Below are 21,389 nucleotides of genomic sequence, written 5' to 3'. Positions count from 1 at the left end.
GAAAAATAGGAACAACTGCTTTGCCTGCAGATGTGTTTTCTCCCATGTCACCATAACTGGAAGGTGACTCTCAAGGCTGACTACTCCAGCCTCGTGGCCCATGCTAACTGCTCCACTGTACATGCTGCTGGGAAGCCCCAACAGGCAGGACTCTTAGGTGGAGCTGAGTATCAGGAATCATAGAATGGCTTGGGTTGGAAGGGAGCTTGAAACCCAACCAGTTTCAATCGCCTGCTGTGAGCAGGGCTGCCACTCAGCAGCTCAGGCTGCCCAGGGCTTTGTCCAACCTGGCCTTCAGAGCCTTCAGGGATGGGGCACACAACCTATCTGGAGGGAAGCACTGTCATGTTCAAAACATGCCATGTGCCATGTTGGGATTTTACATCCTCTGTGCTTGAAAAAAACAGCCTGTCTTGATTAACGCTATTCAGTTTGAAAAACTGGCAGTTCATGAATATTTAGAAAAGATAATGGCATATCAACATTGTGAATTAATCTCAACTATATTGATTTCTCTCTTCTCTCTGTTAAGTATTAGCATTACTACACAATCTTTTAGCAACCCGTCTTGAAAAATACAGCACAGGAGGAGTCGTTTAAAATTTCCAGTGTGAAATAAGTCCGCAGAGAGAAATAATTGGCTGCCAGTGTGGAAACTAGTTCACTCTTCCATTTACACAGCTCAAAAACAACGCTTTTGTTAAGTGATGACATGTGCAAACTTCTGTAATCTCACACTGTCCAGACCTGGAGCAAATCAGATAATAGGAGGGTTCTTATAGTAAAGCATGTAGAAAATTGCCTGCCTGCAGTATCATCTGTTTATAAGCCGTTTTGCATTGTTTGTGCAATGAGGGGCAGCAATCCTATAAAAGAATTAATTGTCAAAAGATCAACCGCAGCTTCAAACAACAGTTGAAACATATTTTCCTTGCAGAGAAATAAGCCACAAGGACAAGTGAAGCGAAAGACATGCAAGCTGATTACCAATAACAAATTTAATTCAAAAAAGGTGCATTGTTCCTTTTTAACCAAGCAGTGGGCAGCTGATCTGATCAAATGCTGAGGACCAGGTACTTGGCAAGACAACACTGGAGATACGCTGCTCAGGGTCCACCCAGCTCAGCTGATGCAGCATCTGCGTTATCAGGGGAATGGACCTAGTACATTTCTAGGTACAGCTAATCTTTCAAGGACTTTGTCCCATTCTATATCATTGTATTTAACCAACTCCATGGGCAACCAATGGCCAGGAACTAGGGCGTGGTCTGAGGACTGAAGAAGCAATGCAGTGGCTTTAATCTTCTGTAGTGCCATCTATGATGTGCTTGAAGGAGAACGGAGAAAATTTGTACCCAGCTCCCACATAGAACTTGTTCTGGAACTCCACCCTGGAGAGGGAGCAGAGAGGGGTGTCAGAGCTACGTGGGGTGGACAGCACCTGCATCCAGATGAGAGGCCAAAACGTAGCACTCATGGAAAAAGGGAGGCCACGATAGCTGGTGGCCTCCGAGACAAGAATGTAGTCTCTTTCCAAAGCCAATTGAGAGACACAGGCAGCCCTGGGGAGCAACTCAGCATTCATTAGCTTTGACTTTTCTTAAGACATCCTGGAAATTCTCCTCATGAGACCAGGTGGCAGAACCTTGTATGCCTGCTAAACTTCTTCTAGCAGCTCTGAAACCTGGATAACCACATGTTGGAGCTGGGATCTCTGGTGTGAAAGCAGCACAGTGCTGCCTGGCATACTTCTCACCCTCCCTGCATAATAACAAGCAACTCCACCACAATTTGCTATGGCAGCCACAGATTGGGCTCGTGGAGAACACCAAGTTTGGTGATGGTGAGGGAGGATTCATTACCTTGATCTTGCTTTACATGTTATGAATTGCTCTCTCCAGGCAAATCTCCCACTCTGTTGGTCAAGGGTGTCCAAACACATATATGTCAACATGGCACATTTGGTGTGGCCACCACCATTCCTACAGCCCCATCCCTCCCAGGGAGATCTCTGGGAAAAGCTCTGGCAGAGCACACCACCTACCAGTGAAGGCGCAAGGCATGCAGAAAGGCTGACAAACCCTCCATGACAAGCAGGATGGCTACCGTCAGCACTGCAAAAGCAGCAAAGATGATGAAGACAACAATGAGGCCTACTGAGCTGCTGTTGTTTAACCCATTGTGCATTACCATCGTCCAGAGAACTTCTGACAATTCTGCAAAAGGAAACAACAAGAAAACAGTGCTGAGAAACAGTCGTGGACAGATACAGCACTCAGTGTATTCAATTTTTCCCGCTAAGGTAAGATGGCTTAAAATAAAATGTCAGCCCTTTTGATAATAGCTGTGCACGGCCACCTTGCCTCTCCTTGATGACAGGGGAAGGAAAATGCATACAGCTTATTTTCCATTGCTCCTTTTCATTGTGTTGGAAGATAAGCGTGCTGCTTTGGCTTGGCGTTGTGTCACCAAGACCACACAAGCATACTACTAAGTCCGTTGTTACCCTAATATGATAAAGTCATCAATTTAATTTGCATCCCTTTAACATAGCAGCTGGGCTCTATGCAGAGCCTTCTAGAACTGCTTGCTGCTAAATCCCAGTGAAAGTGATCGATTGACATAGTCAATACATTTGCAGATGAGGTTTCAAGCTGTACTGATTGATGTGAGCAAAACCCACAGGAGGCAGAGACATGTAATTCCCATTTGTTCCCCAGACCATTTCTCCTCCGGTGTCACAAAGAAGCTATGGTGGGGGAAAAAAAAAAAAAGACAATTGGTTGGTCCCACCCAAGCCTAATAGGCTGTTTTAAAATGTTTAGGTTTGCCTGCATGCTTGTTAACTATTTTTTTTCCTACACAAGTTTATATCAACATTCACATTACTGGTGTATCTGATGCGTCTGGCCAACAGGATGTCATACTCCTAACCTAGTTATTCCAGTTACACAGGACAGACTCAGGACCAAGAAATTTTTCTCTTCTGATACCGAAAGGACTTAGCCCTGCTCTTCTCCAGCCACCAGACCAGCCTTGTTTTGCATTTCAGTAGTCATTGTATGATGAGGTTCTCAGGCCATATCCAGACTATACATTCAATAGCCTGTTATTTTAGGTGATACCTGTCCTCTGTGTGAAGCTTATGCATGTTAGCTTCCATTCAACTTCTACTATGTTTATTTCTGTGCCAAGAATTACAGCTCACTCCATCAGTCCATGGTGTCTCCCCTCCCTTCTGTTTTCTCCTTCTATGTCTTCAGACAGGCACAACTCCTAGCCAGAGGCAGTACAGCGATAGTAACAAAAACTGTTTCACAAAAATTAGGGTAGTTGAAGTTCCAGCCAGAGGGAATTTCTAGTATTTGGGCATTTGTTTTTATCTTAAATAAAGATAAAAGACATTGAAATGCAGTGCATTTTTCATGACATATGAGGTTCTACTACATGTTGGAAAAATCCTAGAGACAAGATACAAGAGTTCTTGAGCTGAAACTTTCCTTTTTGTTTTGCTGAACCAGATCAAAATATCTTTTACAAATAATTTTAACATTTGTTTGCATACCCTAAGGCTACAGCAAATGCCTCCAGGAATATGCAGCTATTGTACTGATACTGCAAATACCTTTTTGGACAGGAGCACCCATTTGGGCATTTCCTACACAGCCACATGCCAGGAGGACTATCCCAGAAGTACAGCTACAGAATAGCATGGGAAATGGGCCCTGGCTAGGAGATGTAGTCAGGAGGTCCCTGACACTAGCCCCTGGGAATCACCATTAAAATACAGAGAAGTCCATCACAAAACACTTAAGATTTTGTGATGAAGAGAAAACGCTCTGAGATGCAAACATCTACAAGGAAGACTTTGATTTAATGAGGAAACTCTCAGCAACAGTCAAACACCATGAGAAGCAGTGATCAGCATGGAATTGCTGGTGAGATGGCTAACAGTCACTCACGTGCGTGGGCTAGGCTCAGTGCCCAGAGCCGCAGGTAGGACGCTGTGTTGGAGATGCAGCCAAGGCAATACTCAATGGTATGGATAGCTTGGTGGACAAACGTGTCTCCAAAGTTGAACTAAAACAACAGAAAACCAAACAATTTTTTTTTTTCTCAGTTCAGGGTTTCCTGATTAACATTCCACCAATGACTGTTCATATTGCTCCCTTTTCCCTTCTATGTTCTGAACATAAACGAGATGTTACCCAAAGGAGAAGACTACTTTGAAACATGTTAATTCTCTATGACCTTTCCATATATTTTCCTCTGAAGAAGTACAATTCTAGTGAAAAACAAATGTTCAAAAAACATCTCATATTCCAGGTCTGTAATTTCAAATCTGGAGTAAGATGGGAACTCAATTGCTCCCAATCTTTGTGATTTCCTTCAGAGACAGAAATTCTTATGTAAAATAGGTGTTTCCAAGCTATCTGCATACTGGCATGCTCCTTGTGGAGATATCACTGAATGAGCATATCTTATAAGATTGTGAAGATTCCCTTTTCATTCAGCCATATGCACACCCAATATTGTTGGTACTTCAAACTGTTACAAACACTTTTGTCACTTTTTTCAGTGTTGCTGCATATTGCAGAAGCCCTTGACAGTATGTGCCAAAGAAAGATTTTTCTCCTTAGCCAACACTGCAGGCTGCCAATTTTTAAGTGCTTCTTTGCAATTTAAAAGAAGGAAAAACTGCTGACTCTTGGGGAAGCCTTGACCTTCTCTGGGTGCAGCGTGGAAGTGAAACAACTGCCTAGGGAAATGAAAGCTCGAGGTTTGTTAGAATGCCTACCCTCACCAGACAAAACACGAGGAAAAACTTAAAGGAATTTCTTCTATTAAAATTCAGAGCTTACGCTGTTTGGAAATACAAACTGTTGTAACAGAATGTCTTTGTAGCTTGTTAAAAAAGAAGGGCTAGCAACTCTCCAAAGCCTTCTGCTTTGTGTCTTGTACTAGTGCCTGAATAATTCCTCATTGTCTGCAACTTCTTACCTCTTCATCATCCTCGTGGCCACCACTGTGGTCTCCCTGGGGAGATTTCTTGGTATGATTGGTCTCTGGGGCATCCACTTCGTTTTCTCCCACGGTGTTTCCTGAGTGAGCTTGAGACAGAATCTTTCAGAAACAAAATGTACTGTGACTTTTGTGCCATGCTACAGCAGACCATGGCACAGAACTTCATCACTAACCTCTTGACAGGTAACATGTAAAGAACAGTATCATGAATATGAGGACAATTTCAACAGCAGTCCGTCATCATAGCCTGCAAAAACTGAGTACTCCTATGGAATGGCTAGTAGTATTAGTAAAAATTTCCATTCTAGAGCATTTTTCAATGATCCTAAATAATTTAGAGCTAGTTTCTTGTGTCACAATACTCCTTTTTACACTCACAAATCCAAGAACCATCACTTTTGGTGAATGAAGAAATTGAGACACATTAAGGCTGATCACTTCAGTTATATGTCTGCAAATCAAAGACATTATTACCAAGTAAAAGGGAAAAGGAGCCTGAAAGGGTCAGATGACTTCAGGAAGGTCACAAAGTTACTCAGGTACAGACAGAAGTACAATTCGGATCTCTAGATTTATTTTGAATCAATGAAAACCTGACAACAACCCATCTTCTCTCCATAATCATTCAGAGCTCATTTAGAGGCCTGAACAACCTGATCTGAGCCACATCTCAGAGATGATAGCATAAGTATAGCCCTACATTATATGCCTGTAATAGCCCTATTATACAGAATAACAAAGAACTGACTTCACAGACTCGGTCAAATTCTGTTTTGTCATTCTTTATAGCTTCCAATGGGTTTCAGAGGCAAAGTTTCATGTTAACATATTGTCTCCTACCACAGCAGTAATCTTAGTCACACCTGCTTTATCTTTGGTTTACCTGAATGTCAGCAGAGAGAACAGACTGCTGCAAACATATAAATCTGGGTAAATGTAAGATGTGATCAGACAGCTAGCATATGAAAATTGGGAACAGAAATATAGGGGCAGAATAGGAGGTGGGGAAAAGCTGTCAGATGTAGCTAGCATAAAAGCAGGAGCTGAAGTCAGCCATGTCAAGCTTTCATTGAAATCCCAGAAGAATGACAAAACAAGGAATTACACTGCAGAGGCAAGGCTGCAAAGATCTCCCAGGGACCTGGCTTTCAGTTATAGGTCAGAAGTGACTGAGCTGGAAAGGTCACATAGCACAACCAGCATCTCTTTCTTCAAATAGATACATCTGTGCCCTATAAAAGGTACTCCAGGCACTACCTTCCACTATAAGGAGAAGTAAATCCTGATAGACAAGTGAAGTCCTGTTAGCGTAATAAAGGAGAGAATTAATGAGCAACCAGGAAACTGCAGCTGCTGCAATTACGTACTAAAAAGCTGGGTGAACCTCAGAGCCCAAGGGAAGGAGGGCTTTGTTAATGGGAAGGTAATCACTCAGGGATAAAGCATTTCTGGAAAGCTTTTAAATCAAGCCTTTTTTATAAGAGGCCAAAGCTATCACAGATGCCCTGTTCCTACAGAGCAGCCATCCTGGCTTGTGAGCCAGGCATACAGGCCTTTACCCTCTTATTGGCCTTACTGGGCCTTCAATCTTACTAAAACTCCTCTAGTTTTGGATATTACATTTAAAAGATGTTGGTGTCGCTCTTCTCCCAGTAAACAGATTATAGCCTTCTGAGCAAAAGCTCCTGCTTCCTATTTAGGTGGCTCAGGCAAACATCCATTCTCTAAAAACACTGTTTGAAATTTCTGGAGAAAGTCTGAGACCAGACGAAAGCAAAATAAGTTCACTGCAGACACTTCTGAAGGACTGCTGCCTCAGCTTTGTCTTTGCCATCCTGAACCCCCTAGCATGGCCCACATCTCTTACCATGCGCCGTGCTTTCTGGTGGTTGGCTCGGAGGATGAAAGGTTTAATTAGCAGCATCCAGGGAATAGCAATCAGAGCAAATATGACCAGAAAGCTCTGCACTTCTTTCTGAACGAGCCAAACATAGAAGAACAAAAAGTCACTTTTACTTCCTTTAGCCAACTGAATTTAGGGTAAGTAACTTAATACTATAAAATGTTTTTGTTTTAATCAATGGATATACTCCTCAAATTGGTTGAGTCTCCTCTGCATATGATTATATGAAAATAAACATGTACTGCTTAAAGCTCCAGGAAGCACTGCCAGCTGGAGGTGGTTGGAGTCTTGGAGATGAAAAGCTTTCATATTGGGAAGTGTAATCTGCCAAAACCCAATGTTACGTACTTGAACCTGGCTCTCCAATGGCCCAAGTGAATGTCCTAACCACTGGGTGAGGTAATGAGCCTGCCTTGCTCTGATCAAAGCAAAAATGCTGTTGTAAGGGCCAAGCCACACAAGTCTTCCCCTGGAAAGCAGAGGATGCAGGATTTGCTTTCCATTTCCAACTCCAGAAGGGAATAATATTCCCATAATTTATCTTTGATAGCACATTGTCCTCACCAGTACATCAGTAGAGGGTGTCCTTGCTGCAGGGTGCCACCCCTATTCCAGTCCTAACACAGATGTCTGTACTCTAAAACCAAATCACCATGACACAACACAAACCTACAACTTCTACACTTTTTTTAAAGGTGGCTCAGCTCCCTGGTCACTTCATGGCTTGTTTCATACATTTCTGGCATCTAGACTATGCAGGAGAATTACAGACAGTTACTGATGGGGGGTGGAGGGTATTTATGTGAGAAAAAATACGATTGCCATAGAAAGCTTTAGATTGTTTCAAAGTAAAATGCTATTTAATTTTTTTTTGAAGGCTCAGAAAACTCCTCGGCAGCCTCAGTGCAATTATTAGGGACAGACCAGGTTTTTCTACAAACTCTGACTTGCCAGTGCTCTATAATTGAGTTATAGGTGAAGTGCCAGTGTGTAACTGAATAGATGTAAATGTATGTGTGACTGGAGGCAGTATTTCCTTGCATATTTTTCACTGATGCTGCTGATACAAATGCAAGCAACAAGAAAAAGAGTGAAAAGATACAGCTCCAAAAGAAGTTTTCTCTCAGTGGAGGTTTTTTTTTACTTCTGAGTGTGGGTTGTTTTTGTGTGTGTACGTGTGGTGTTGCTGGGTTTATTTGTTTGTTGTTTTTTTAAGTGAGTTCCCCAGAGAGGATACTTTTGAAAAAAAAAAAAAGCTGCCACAAATCCTCAAGTTACTTCCATTTTTTAGCTGAAACCACAGCTTTTGGGTTTTCCAGAGAAGAAAAAAAGGAATAGATCATCAAGGAAAGGAGACACATGTTTTATCTCTAGGATATATCAAAACTCCATGACAGCACTTCTGCAACAGTGAGCATTGACTGTATTCACCTTTTTTTTCATATTTTCCCCAAAGTATTTTAAATTCTACCATCATCCTAGCAAGGATGACACTAACAATGAGGTTTCCTCTGCGGTTCTGGTAGCTCCACTCTCCTACCTGTCTTCAAGGCCAACAAGAATATCAGAAGAACGAACTTATCTTATGTAACAGGCCCTTGTAGTTGAGGTTCTGAACATTTTCCCCATTTTTATGCCCACCCTCCATACATCCACAGCAAATTCACAAGAAGTTACAGTGGATTCAAGCCTTTATGGTACATACCTGGTGCAGGTAAAGTGGAGCATTAGAAGCATCACTGTAATTAAACAGAAACATATTGATGAAGTGGATGAGAATGCTTGGTGCACTCTGAGATGAGTGGACATCAAAATGACACCATTTGAAAATAATCATGAAGACGAGGTAGCCAAAAAGAGAGAGAATAAAGATCATCTCTGGGATGAACTGCAGGATAATGTTTATGTATTTCTTGAAGTAGCTGGAAAGAATAAGAAAAGACAGCTACAATTAATACAGTTTGTATTAATACAAAATTGCACCCAAGCATGACAAATTTGTTTGTGTGTGTATACTATTTAGTCTTTGGAAAACCAAACTAGAAACATACTACTATTGCTATCCAAGAAGAACTCTTACATGGCAGTCCATATGAATGAAAGCCGGTATTTAAATACAAAAGCTTTTCTGTACCGATTCTCTTCAGGTTCTTGTGCTTGACCTATTAGTGTCTGAGCATCTCAAAAGATTAACATGTTTAAATAACAAACTATTTTCAAAAAAAACCAACAAAACCAGCAACAGAAAATTTACAAAGCTGAGGGAGGTCTGAACAAGGTGTAATATCAATTCTGTGCAGTTCTCTTTCTCATCTTTGAATATTTTCTATCCTTTTGGTCACTACAAATCTTTAACCTATGGAGAGTCTCTCAAGACAGTGGTTTCAACCCCTTCACTCTACCTCCAATTCTCAATTTTGTTGTAAAATACAGAGGCAGAGGAATAGACATGCACATACGCAGATCCTAACCAAAGGTCCACTGAGTCAGGAGGAAGAGATGGAAACACAGTGTGCAAGGTTTCCAAGTGTTTTGGATTATGCCTAAAGAATTTGTCTTTCATGATAGAAATTACCAAAAGTGAAAGATATTGTATAATTTTAATCTACTGCATTTAAATATATCTGCAAAATCAAGAAGATGAAAAGAGGAAGTGAAAAAGACAATTTACCCAAGAGAATAATTACAATGTAATGGTCATCCTTCTGGGTTTTGGACTTCACAGTCTGTAGCAGCAGTGGTTTTAATCTGTCAGTGCATGGATTACAGGGGAAAGGGTGAAATTCAAGTCACCAGATTGAGACATGAGGCTTTCCCTGAGTGAGGGACACTAGTTACGTGCTGCAACAATGGGCTTGGTGAAACAGACTTACATGTGGTTAAAGAGACTGAGAATCACCCCAAAAATCATATGCACAATCCCGATCACAACTGACATCTTCATTTTGTAGGAGTTCAGAAAAGTCAACTTGTTTGATGCAATGTTCCAGATCTTTGAGAAAAGAAGCAAAGAGAGAGAGAAGAATAAGATCTCCAGGTTTTTGCTCAATAACAGATTTGTGGAAGTCATTCCTTTAATTACATCAATTTACTCCTGCCTGTACTAGTAAGAAGACTAAGCAACAGAAAAATAGATGTTCTTTATAATACACCTTACTCTGCCAAACTCCTCATCCAAAAGGTATAATGTACAAATCTAAATTTAAGATTTTTTAAGAGAGGAAATATCAGGGAGATAAAATAATGTATTGACTTCATTTCATCCCTTCAGAAATTGATACTGAGGCTGATAACAGAACCTAGCCGTTTTCAGTGTCATTCCTTGCTCAGTCATTACCATCAGTGCAGGAGGAAAGACATGAGAAGATTCCTCTTGTTTCTAGAGAAATTCGATAAACATTCACAAGAGAACTAACAAGAACACAGCATGTTCTGCCTTTTCTTTGAAAACAGAAATTAAGCTCTTTCCAACTCACTGGCCATGAAACCAGATTATTGCCTTCCTCTTTGTTGTTCCTCTCCCCTCATTCAGTGGTCCTAGCCTCTCGAACAAGCAGCAGCCAGGATGAAAGAGTGACTAACCACAATTAACCTAAATTAGGGACATGTCTGGGAGACGTACAGAAAATTCAGCTGCCTCTGACATGACTTCCTGAACTGCACTGCCTTCATCCTGGGCTGAGCTTGAGAGCTGGGTTTGTGAAAAACTTGCAACAAGGTCAATTCCTCCATAAACCATGGGAAGCCCATGTTTCTTTGTGTGACCAACAGAAATGAGAGCACACCCAGCAGAGCAGAGGTTAATTGGCTAATACTAAGGTTGAAACAGGAAAGCCTGAGGTTACCAACTGAATTTTAGTACGTGGTAAAGACAGAACAGCAAGAAAAGGGAAATGGGAGAAACAACTTGGCTTTCAAGGCCAGATTGGATGGGGCCCTGGGCAGCTTGATCTGGTGGGTGGAAGCCCAGCCCATGGAAGGGGGTTAGAACTAGATGTGCTTTAATGTCCCTTCCAACCAAAGCCATTCTATGGTTCCATATCCTTGAGCGCTAAATTAAAACATCACTACTACGTTGTAAACAGGCAAAGAGCAAGAAGTGAAGACTACAGCTTCAGAAGAGAGCAGGGAGCTACAGTGTACCTAATGTATAGAAACAGGAACAAAATACAAATTAACTCAGAGCAATTTAATTTAATTACCGGATCTATTCCAAAAGGGTATGGATTTCCAGAGTAGACCCCTGGGACTGCCGGATCTAACTGCAGTGCTGTGTTGCCGAGAAGCACTTCCTTACTACAGGAGAAAAGTGAAATTACTTTTGCAGCTTAATTTCACCATACAAACCTATAGTATATTCACATGATATGTGCTGAGAACTACATTATACCTCCTACCAACTCCAACATTTCTTTGAACTGTTTGTGTGCACGTGTGTGTGGAATTGTGTCCAACACAATGACAGACCTCCACCACACTGATAATTCTCTATGCATAAGCCCTGGGCAACAGTGCCTGAACAAGCAGGCATCTTCCTAGGGACTCCACCTTTCCATTTCAATGGTGAGTTTCTCTGTGTGCGTCAGACAAAACCTCTGATTCACTGTCACTGTCTTCCTTTTCAAGCTTATGTGCTCCATTTGGTGTCTTTCCACTTCTTTCCCATCTTTCACCACTTACTTCCAAGTGCTGTTTTTAAACATGGGGATAATGTGCCAGGAAGAGCCAAAGATGTTGAATGATTTGGAGAAGCAGTCATTGTAGATGAAACCAGTATACATGGAAAATATGCCCATGAGCAGGATCAGGTAGCGTCCACTGAAAAAGGTGTTCCAGATCTGCAAGGGAAGAAGGCAGCTCTGGTCAACATATGTCTGTTGGACACTCTCTTATCAAATTGAATAATGAGCCTTTTCCCAGACTGATAGAGTCCACCAGCCCACAGATACTTGCCTCATTAGTGCTCTTCTGGGCCAGAAGACTCTCCTCATTAATAACCATCCAGAGTGCAAAGCCCAGCATGACAGCACCATGGCCACAGTCCCCAAACATCACCGCAAACAGGAAGGGGAAGGTAATGATAGTGTAAGGAGCTGCAGAAAGGAAAGCACCAGAAGCTCAGCTCCTCCTAAACAAGAGGAAATTGGCAGAGTAACAGTTCACCCACCAAGCCATTCCACACAGCTATTCTTAAGAATCCTTGATCTCTCTCCTACTCACCAGACAACCACATCTAGTGCAGAACTACTTTTGCCACTAGAAAGACTTTCCAACTCCACCTTCCATGCGGTTTTAGCCTTTGTTTTGGCTCATCATTAAAAACAAAAAACAAACAACAACAAAACAAAAACTAAAACAAACAAAAACCCCATAACACACAGACAATTGCATTCTTCTTTGTAACAGAAAAATGTACTTGAAGGTTACTGTCATGTTTCTCAGTCTTCTAGGCACAAACAGTCTGAGTTTATCCAACTTGCTCCCACAGGCTCTCCTTTCCAAGTTTTTCTTAATTCTCTGTGGTCTCCTCTTGGAATTCTCCAGAGTTGTTTCACACTTTTCTCAGGTGCTTTTGGCTTCTTTGCCTCAACACAATAAGCTCAATTCATCTTCTTGTGAGATTGCTCTTTTCTTTACCTCACTATTTGATCCCCATATTATATTTATATCACTCATTATTCCTGCCACAAGAAACCACTGGAGACTGAGGGGCCAAATTCTATACCTGAGAAAATCCATACCAATTTTTGTCAGTCAAAAGTACTGTTCACATTTCTCATTGAGTTTTAGGCTGGTGACAGAACTCAAATGCTTCACTTTGACTTTGGCAAGCCTGGCACAAATAGCCAAGTGTTTCTCACCTGGGTTCATCTCTCTGTAGTTGCCCACACCGTATGCATCCACAATGTTCTGAAATCCAGCTGTGAACTTGTTAGTCCTGTTGAAGGTGGGTGGTGCCATCCTAGTATGTATGGTGGTCAGGATAGGAGTGATGGTAGAGCCACTTCTCTCCTGCAAACCAGGAGACACAGTCAGGGTGGCTACCAGAGAGGAGTTGGTCCTGCAGCACCAAAGTCTTTGTTCAGATGTTCACAGGCAGTAATATGAATGGAGGACACAAGAGTGTTATATCTTAACCCTTTTTCTCATATCCAGATTTTTCCACTTTCTATGTTATTGATTTGTTCAGGGGAAGCTGTCAGCACTGCTGGCTCCTGTGCGTCGATCACAAACCTGATAAGATTTAATGCTGACCTTAAATTCCCTGAGGCCAAGCAATCATGCAACAACCTCAACTTTAATTAAAGAACAGAAAAATTAATTAAAAAATAATTAAAAACAAACAAAATAAAACAACAGAAAATGGAGTCTAGCATCACAGTAGCAAGACAGAAGCATGAACATATGTTCAACATATGAGCAATGTGGCTTGAGTGAGGGCACTTGTTTCTTACCATTCCCTGATGGAGAGCTCTTTTTATCCTGCCAGCATCAGCTACTGGGAACCAGATCTCTGCAATGACACACTGCTGGGTGACATCAATGTTACAGCAATTCAGGATGTGGTAGATGGCCTTGATTTTCTTTACCTTGATCTCCCAGGACCACATGTTGGCTGCTGCCTCATGTAGCAGCCGCTGGCGGTGGGACTCAGTTTGTGTTATCACCTGTAACACAGCACAGGCAGTGCTCAAGATGGGAAGCAGCAGGTAGTATGGTCTATTGTGTTGTAAACACTTACTGTGTTTAAATCCTCAATCCTTGTGTTCACTCCATCAAGCATTTCTCGGCGCTCGGTGGCAGACTCTGGACAAGGATAGACTGTGGCACGAAATCTAGCCACAGGAAGAGAGACAGGGAAAAAAACAATATTTATCTGATTGTTTTTCTCTTCCTCTGTGCTTTTATCTTCTCAGCTCAAAGGTGGGGAAACTGGACTTTTTCAGCAACCTGTAATCCTTACATTTTGCAGCTGTACAAAGCCATGTCTGGTCTCCCATAATGTCAGAAAGAGTACACTAATCTCTTCATGAGAAAAAAGATCTTTTCTACTTGAAAGAAAGCCCACTCCCTCTCTCAGCTGCTACAAGGTATGCAGTATTACACAGCAGTGCTCAGCACCTACATCTCCCTAATAACCACAATAAGAACAGGACCATATCATTTTGTTTGGGTTGGAAGGGACCATCACAGGTTATCTAGTCTGACTCACCTGCAATGAACAGGAACACCTGCAGTTTGGTCGGGGTGCTCAGAGGCCCTCCAGCCTGACCTTGTGTGTTTCCAGGGACCATCCACCACCTCTCAGGGCAGTTCCAGTAAAAAAATCTTATATTCAGTCTAAATCTCCCCTCTTTTATCTTGAAACCATTCCCACTTGACCTATCACCACAGATCTTGCTGAAGAGGCTGTCATCTTCCTTCTTACAGCCCTCCTTTGGATACTGAAAGGACACCCTGCTAAAGTCCCTGGAAGTTTATTGGCCTGCAATGAGCCACAAAAACATAACCAGGCAGAGGCAGTCCTGTTAACAGAGCAGCCAACAGATGTCCCTCTTGCACTGAGGCTGGAACAATTCCGTGCCACTGCCTTGCACTACCCCCCTGCAGTCACAAGGCAGAGCCAAGCCACCGCATCACAGCAGGCAAACGCCCTTCGTGCAGTCTGTGCGAGTAAATAACGCTGCGTGTGCAGGATAAAACAAAAGGAGGATGGCGGTGCGGCTGGCTCTTGACTCCCGTCTGTATCGCCAGATAGCTTGGGTGGAAGTGCTTTTGTAAGCTTACCTCCAAGGCTGTACCTGGGAGGTGCAGCTGGTTAGTTTAGTGCGGTCTAATAAGAGCTGACGTGTGCTCCCTTTGTGTGAGAGAGATCTTGTCTCCTTGCAGGTGTTGTGTACTAATAGGCAATACAAACACCTCTAGTAAGCTAATGTCGCTGGGTCGCTACAGGCAGCCTTTGTGCAAATGTGGCAAATGGGAAGAGATAGAGCAGAGGCTCTTTGGGGTCACCTCTGTTAAGGAGACTAAAACATGCATGCTCTCTGTACTTTGCATCGCTTTCTGGCTCCATCTGAGCACTGAATACATCACCACCCGCTCTCCAAAATCAGTTCCAGCACACACATGAGTGAGGACAGAGGCAAACTGAACAAAACACAAAGCACTTTCTTAGAGATCAGCCCAGAGCTGTGTGCAATGACAGCAAGTGCTCTTCAGCTCAACTTCCAGGACTGAACCTCTACTCACCCAGCACCTGGCCCTCCTTTCCAAAGGTTATTCACCCTACCCAATTACTCCCATCTTCTCATTCTTCACAGCTCTTAGTTCAACTTTAATAAGGATTTTTCATCAAACTTGAAAGCTTATTCCTCTGTGCTGTGGAGTTCCCCCATTCCCAATAATGTTACTGCAGCAGTGTTGCTTTGATCTTTTAACAGCCATTTTGCATACCGAGTACCAGGTCTGCCCTAATGGCAGAGACATCTCTGAAAGCTCCAGGAGAATTCAGCAGGGAATCCTTACACTGATAAATCCAGTTTAGTATTCACACGAGTGCTGAGGCAGCCGCAAGAAAAGGAGGAAAAGAAAATTTCTTACATTTTCCTCCTCCCTGCTCCTCTAGACCTTCCACTAATAAATCTGTGCGCAGACTTAATGCTCATGAAATTGGCAGACTAATGTTACCAATTAGAGTCAAGCAGACACTACAGGCGTAACCTGAGGCACACTGCTCTGCAAACAAATCTTAGCCTGCCTTGCAGGAGACTGGCTTCCATCAGTCCTGTGATTTTTGCAGGATATTTACTTGTCATGAAAGATGACTTAGTGCTAAGCAGAAATGTCCTGCAGAGGCTGGAATGACACAGCCATCTGCTTTAGGTATTGTTAACCCTGTCTTAAAGATGAGCCAGACCAAAATGTCCTGACCTGTGTTCCAGGGATGGCTGATGGTCACGAAGCAGAAAAGCAGAGGCATGGGATAGATATATTCAAAAAACTTAAACTCAGCAGGACAGGCATATTAGCAAGCAAAAAAAAAAAAAAAAAGAAATGGTGAAGAACCTTCTCATGACATCTAAGCTGAACCTCCCCAGCCTTCTTGTCTTAAGGGGGTATGTTTCCTTTCAGTTACAAAAGCTGAGATAAACTGGTCTAAGTTCCTTTCCGCAAACCTAGCACCACATCCACACCACCAGTTCATGACAGCAGGTCGGCTTGTTGTGGCCAAGTTGTGCAAGGATCCATCCACGCTGCCAGCACCCTGCTGCAGAGGGCTGAGCTCCCCATTTGGAAGATTGTGGGTTCAGTCAGCAATAAAAATGCTGACAGGCATCATACGATCTGTTCTCAAAGACAACAGGCAGCAGGCTGATCCTGCACAGTGGGGAAGGCAAAACTCCCTCCATTTGTGAGGCTCAGGATCAGATAGGAGGAGCTGAGACCTGGAGTTTCCTCCAGCTTTCCATGTCCCCGTGGCTGCTTTTCGCAGAGAGACGCCCACCTGAGGCAGACATGAGACTGACTTGGAGTGAAGTCCGTGCTCCTGATGTTCTGACTGAACCCAGGAGGCAAGGAAAGGCCTTCCTGAGGGCACAAGATGAGCAAGAGCAAATGTTGGCTCCTCCCTATGGGCTTCTGTGGGCTGTAGGCACTTGGCTGCCCTGCTAGGCCTTGGGGTTAGGCTTTGGATGGACCTGGTGACAGCCAACAGATCCCCTCATCAAATCTGATTTATGCTGCAACAAAGCCCATCGCTCACCAGTGTTATGAAAGAGTAACAAAATCTTCAACCTGAATTATCTTTTCAAAATGTTCAATGGGGTGGAAACAAGTCAAGCTGTATGAAGCTTTCATTTCTCTTCTGGGCTATGTCTCTGATTACATGGATATTGCCCAGAGGTCTTGGAAAGGGGGGTGAGTAGACTATAGCATCATCTTTTCATGCTGAAATGTGGGAAGGTTTGAGAGCAGCCTGGGGATTAGCATGGTCGCAGTGCCTGGGCTGCAGGGGATGCTACGGCCTCTGGTTTTCAGGGGAAGGATGCTGAGTATTTCTTAAAAAGCAGTCCCCTTTAAGATGTCCCAAGTTAAGAACCTCACAATCAAAGTTCCTACTATCTCTCTCTAAGTCACTTTGGGAAATTTAGAATGTCAGTTTCCAAGCATCACGGTGATGTATATCTCTTCGGATTAGAAGCAGCAGAAGCAAGAAGCAGGAGGGGGCTCGGTGGCTCTGCTGACAGCTCCCAGCCCAGCTAGCCCACGCCAACCAGCAAACACCTCCATGAGAGTCCTGCCCAGCTGCTTGCTGGCTGCTTACCCATCACAAATCTTTTTGATTTTTTGTTTGAGCTGCTCTCCTTGATAGAAGATAATGAACACATTCTTTTTCACCTCTTCTCTCTGCAATGGAATTCAAGCAGAATTTAAAGCACACACAGCAAAGGATGACGTGAAGAAAAGATGCTGTTTTCCTAAGGCTGCCTCCTCAGTGTTTGTTCTTTTCCCCCAGCCCGTTTTTCAGCAGCAGTGTTTCCCCCAGATGCTGCTCCAGGGACCAGACAAGAAGCAGAGGGGCAGGGACAGGAGGTCTGGGGCACAGGGCTCACCCTGAAGCCACTGAGGGAGTTGATCCGTAGTGGTCACAGCCCACTGCCCTGGTGGCCCCCATAACACTGCCACTCTACTGGGGCTCATTTAGCCAGGCAGTGCAGAGAAACCACCTCAGTGATGACAAAAGGGGAAAGTGGCAGCAAAGAAACTTTCTCTCACTCTCAGGCCCTCCTGCCTTTCCTCTACAGGTTTCCCTTTACCACAGGCAGCACAGCTAGGGCACTGTTTCAGTTTCTGCAGGCCACAGGCACACACGGAGTCAGGGAGAAGCAGAAGCCAAGTGGGTACTCACTGTCACAGGGTCCTCCAGGGGGGTATCCATCTCGGTGTACCTCAGATAGACGTTTCCCCTGCAGGCTCGCCACAGCAAGCGCTCAAAGGGTATCATCCTTTCCCTTTTTATAATCCCTGCTGTGAATCTGAGCAGAGTTAAAAGATAAATAAATTACAAGTCCATCCTAAGACTTCTGGGACCTGCAGTATATTCAGGTTTGCGATCTCTTTCTTTCTAGTCTGTGATAGCAGCATGGTGAGGGTGGGAAGCCTACTCCAGAAGGGCTGCCACTGATACACACCCCAGTTTGGCAGCTGCAGCAGAAGAGGTGGTCCTCAGCTCCAGCAGGCCAGATGTGTCTTCACTGAAGAAATCATCTGGCAGATTGGTTTCTGCCTGGAAAACATCAGTTTTATAAGCAAATCTAAGTTCACTGTTTGAAAACTATTCTTGTATCTTTCTCCTGCCGTGTTGTTTTTTTTTTTTTCCCACACAATATCTTCCAGAAAGACTCAGAGCAAAAGAAAGAAGAAAAAGGTAAAATATACCTCAGCAATGAGAAGCAGAAGTCCCATTTGAGAACCAAAGTCTTGAGCTCCAGTGAATCACAGAGAAATGCAGACTCCCAAGCAACAGGTATTTTTGCAAATGTGTGCAGACTGCTCCAAAAGTAATGCCTCCTATTTTATTACTTTGGCCCACAACACCAGAGGTGGATGCTGGTGGGATGGCAATAGAGGCTGAACCTTCCCAACCATATTCCATTACATCTTGTTTCTGTGTGACAGATGGCAGCGGAGGGGCAGTCTGACAAACTAGCATCTGACATGGAAGCGCCTATGAAGTAAAGGTGTGTCATTGGATTCCTCCAAGAGGAAAAAATGCCACCCAATGATACTTTATGAATGTTATGGAGACCACAAAGTGGATGTGAACACAGTGAGGCAGTGGGTGGTGCATTTTGGCTGTGGTGACAGTGACAGTGGGTCACCTCTGCTGGTACAGATTTTTACAAGCGTGGCACGCAGGCTCTTGGTCATAGCCAGGGAAAATGCACAGCTAATGGTGATGTCTGTGTTGAAAAATAATGTTTTGTAGCTGAGAATTTGCTCTATCAAATAATGTTATTGTGCTCTTTGTATCTGTTGTAGTTTCCATGGAAATAAATATGAGGCATTACTTTCAGAGCAACCTACATATCCCACTGACTTGTGGTAATGATCACTGTGATTTGCTTCAAAGCCAAAAACAGCGACACAGTACATTTTGAAGTGTCCACATTTTTAGGAATCTTTCACATCTCTATTGGAAGAGAAAAGAGGTCTCTCACCTCAAAGAAGTCCTGGGTTTTCTTCAGTAGATGCTTGAGTTCCATCAGTTCAAGGAAGTTCTGCTTCAGTGTTTGCTGATTCTGGTTGGCTTCCAGCAGCTCAGCCTCAAGTTTCTCCAGCACTGTCTGTTTAGGAGGCAAGAACATCCATAAAAAAAATCAGAAGCAGCCCAGTGTACCTCTACCAGGCTGATATTAAATCTTGAACAATAGATTATTGTTTCTTTTTTTTTTTTTTTTCCAACTAGGGAATATAGAACTACTCAATGAGCCCTTTTAGTTAGCACTGAGATTGCAGAAAGATACTCATTATGGTCAGTGTTCCCATTGCCACACTCCCTGTTGTATGCTTTGTCCTGCTGAGGCATTAAAGCCAGAATTCACCTGCTCAAAGCAAAGGAAGGTAAGTGGGCATGTGTACCTCCATATCAATCATTTCCCGAGGCAGGGGGGTCTCTGGGTACTTCTCTAGTTTGACTATCTCCACAACATCTTCCATTTCATTTTCCAGAAAACCTGCGAGGAAAGGACACAGAAGTCTTGATCTGAGGTCATCACTGTTTCATCATCCTGGTCAGCAGCTGCTGCTAAACCCACTATCAGGACCAAGGCATCACAGTGCTGCTTGTTAAGTATTTTTCCCCAAGCTGAAGCACAGCACAGTGGTAGGAGACAGGTTGCCTGGACTGAGCCTTCTGCCCAGCCTCAGATTATTATTGTGATTTTACACATTCTAATCATTCTCCTTTCATTTTGGTTAACTGTTTTCAAGGTAGGGGCAAAAATTTATTGCCCATGTGGGGTGAAGCGTTAATTAGCTGGTGCGGGAAAAACACTTTCAGGGTCTTGGATGAAAATACCACCATTTTGCCTCTAGTCCTGCTTCACGGTGTGTGAGCACTTAACACAGACGTAAATCCCACACTGCCAGTTGCTGGAGGGCTTTGACAAGCATTTACTTACGCAGGATCCTCTCTAAGGATTCGCACCTTCTCACTTCATTCACAAACTTTCTCTGGAAGCTGTTCACGTTCGCGTTCAGCTGAAGACAGGAGGGAAAACAGGCCTGAGGCTGAAGGCTGAGCACCACCACACTCATTTTAAACATCAGCAGAGAACAGATGCCTTTGGTGCAGAAGGGTACCTTACAGGCTCCTAAAGGCTGGGCAATACCATGCTGTTTCCATGCATTAGGACATGATGACTTTACAGTCTAGTGGGCTCTCATAGAGAGTCCCCCACTCTCCGCTGGTGGAAGGTGTTGTCTTAAGGGGGTGCAGAAGGTGTGCAGCTCACTGGGTGGGGAGACTCAGGGATAGGTGGTGTCTCATAGAATCAGAAAATCATTAAGGTTGGAAAAGACCTCCAAGATCATCTAGTCCAACTGTCAACCCAACATCAGCATGGCACCTGGCTTTCTGATCATCTGTGGGTGTTCCTGGTCTCCCCATGGACTCTTTGACCTTTTTGCAGGGTGTCATTCACCACTTCTTTCCCCAAATGCTTTGGGAAAAGGATCAGCACACTCTGGGTAACATCTTCAGCAGCCCAACCTGCCTAACAGGCACCACTCACATCTCTGAACTGGACCAGACCCAGGTCTCCAAGCTCAGCCACGCAGCAGTAGGCAGCCTCCACTTGCAGGAAGAGCTGCATCAGGCTCATCTCCTCACTCCGAAAGACAGAGGCCATTTTGGCTGGCCTCCTCTTGCCCAAGCGTCTGCAGAGGCCTCAGCAGCTGTGTGGTCTTCCTCACCCAGAGAGGTACTGAAGGTGCTGTGGGAACATTGGCATCACTGAATCACAGAATCAGAGAATGGCTTGTGATGGAAGGGACCTCAAAGATCACCTTGTTGCAACCTCTCTGCCACAGGTAGGGTTAACAATTGATAAATCAGACACTAGATCAGGTTAGTCAGGACCCCAGCCAGCCTGGCCTTGAACACCTCCAGGGATGGGGCACCCAGAACCTCTAAGGGCTGGAGGCTAACACAATGCTGCCCATCACATCCTTCATAAAGGTTTCTTCTACTACTGAAAGCAGAAGCTTCCTCAGGCACACAAGGCTGCATCCCACCAGTGTGGGGATGGATAACAAGGTGTGTATGCAGCACAGAGAAGGGGAACCGCCAGTCTCCTAGTGCAGATACTAATCAAATATTGGGCCTCATCCTTTGCTGGGCCAAAGATGCTTCAGACCACTGCACTCAGACTCTTGTGAAGGACTCAGTTTCTCTTTG

The 21,389-nt window shown here is 43.8% G+C and overlaps 1 protein-coding gene across 1 annotated transcript; it reads right to left on the bottom strand.

The window, feature by feature from the left end:
• Window positions 1-989: 989 nt before the first annotated feature.
• On the bottom strand, window positions 990-20,841 carry ATP6V0A4 (ATPase H+ transporting V0 subunit a4). Its single transcript, XM_065743142.1, has 20 exons — window positions 20,725-20,841; window positions 20,113-20,191; window positions 19,571-19,665; window positions 19,150-19,275; window positions 18,121-18,215; window positions 17,838-17,964; window positions 17,253-17,335; window positions 13,671-13,764; window positions 13,384-13,596; window positions 12,790-12,940; window positions 11,882-12,021; window positions 11,609-11,766; window positions 11,131-11,224; window positions 9,802-9,920; window positions 8,634-8,850; window positions 6,893-7,000; window positions 5,002-5,124; window positions 3,963-4,080; window positions 2,045-2,216; window positions 990-1,391 (listed from the first exon to the last, which is right to left on the bottom strand). The coding sequence occupies exons 1-20, from the start codon at window positions 20,839-20,841 to the stop codon at window positions 1,298-1,300; spliced, it is 2,523 nt and encodes an 840-aa protein (XP_065599214.1). The 3' UTR covers window positions 990-1,297.
• Window positions 20,842-21,389: the final 548 nt, after the last annotated feature.

The sequence above is a fragment of the Cyrtonyx montezumae genome, unplaced genomic scaffold (assembly GCF_038088225.1).
Source record: "Cyrtonyx montezumae isolate F1298 unplaced genomic scaffold, pur_monq_1.0 scaffold_3, whole genome shotgun sequence".
In the NCBI taxonomy this organism is placed as follows: Eukaryota; Metazoa; Chordata; class Aves; order Galliformes; family Odontophoridae; genus Cyrtonyx; species Cyrtonyx montezumae.
This window is presented reverse-complemented; position numbering and strand designations above follow the sequence as displayed.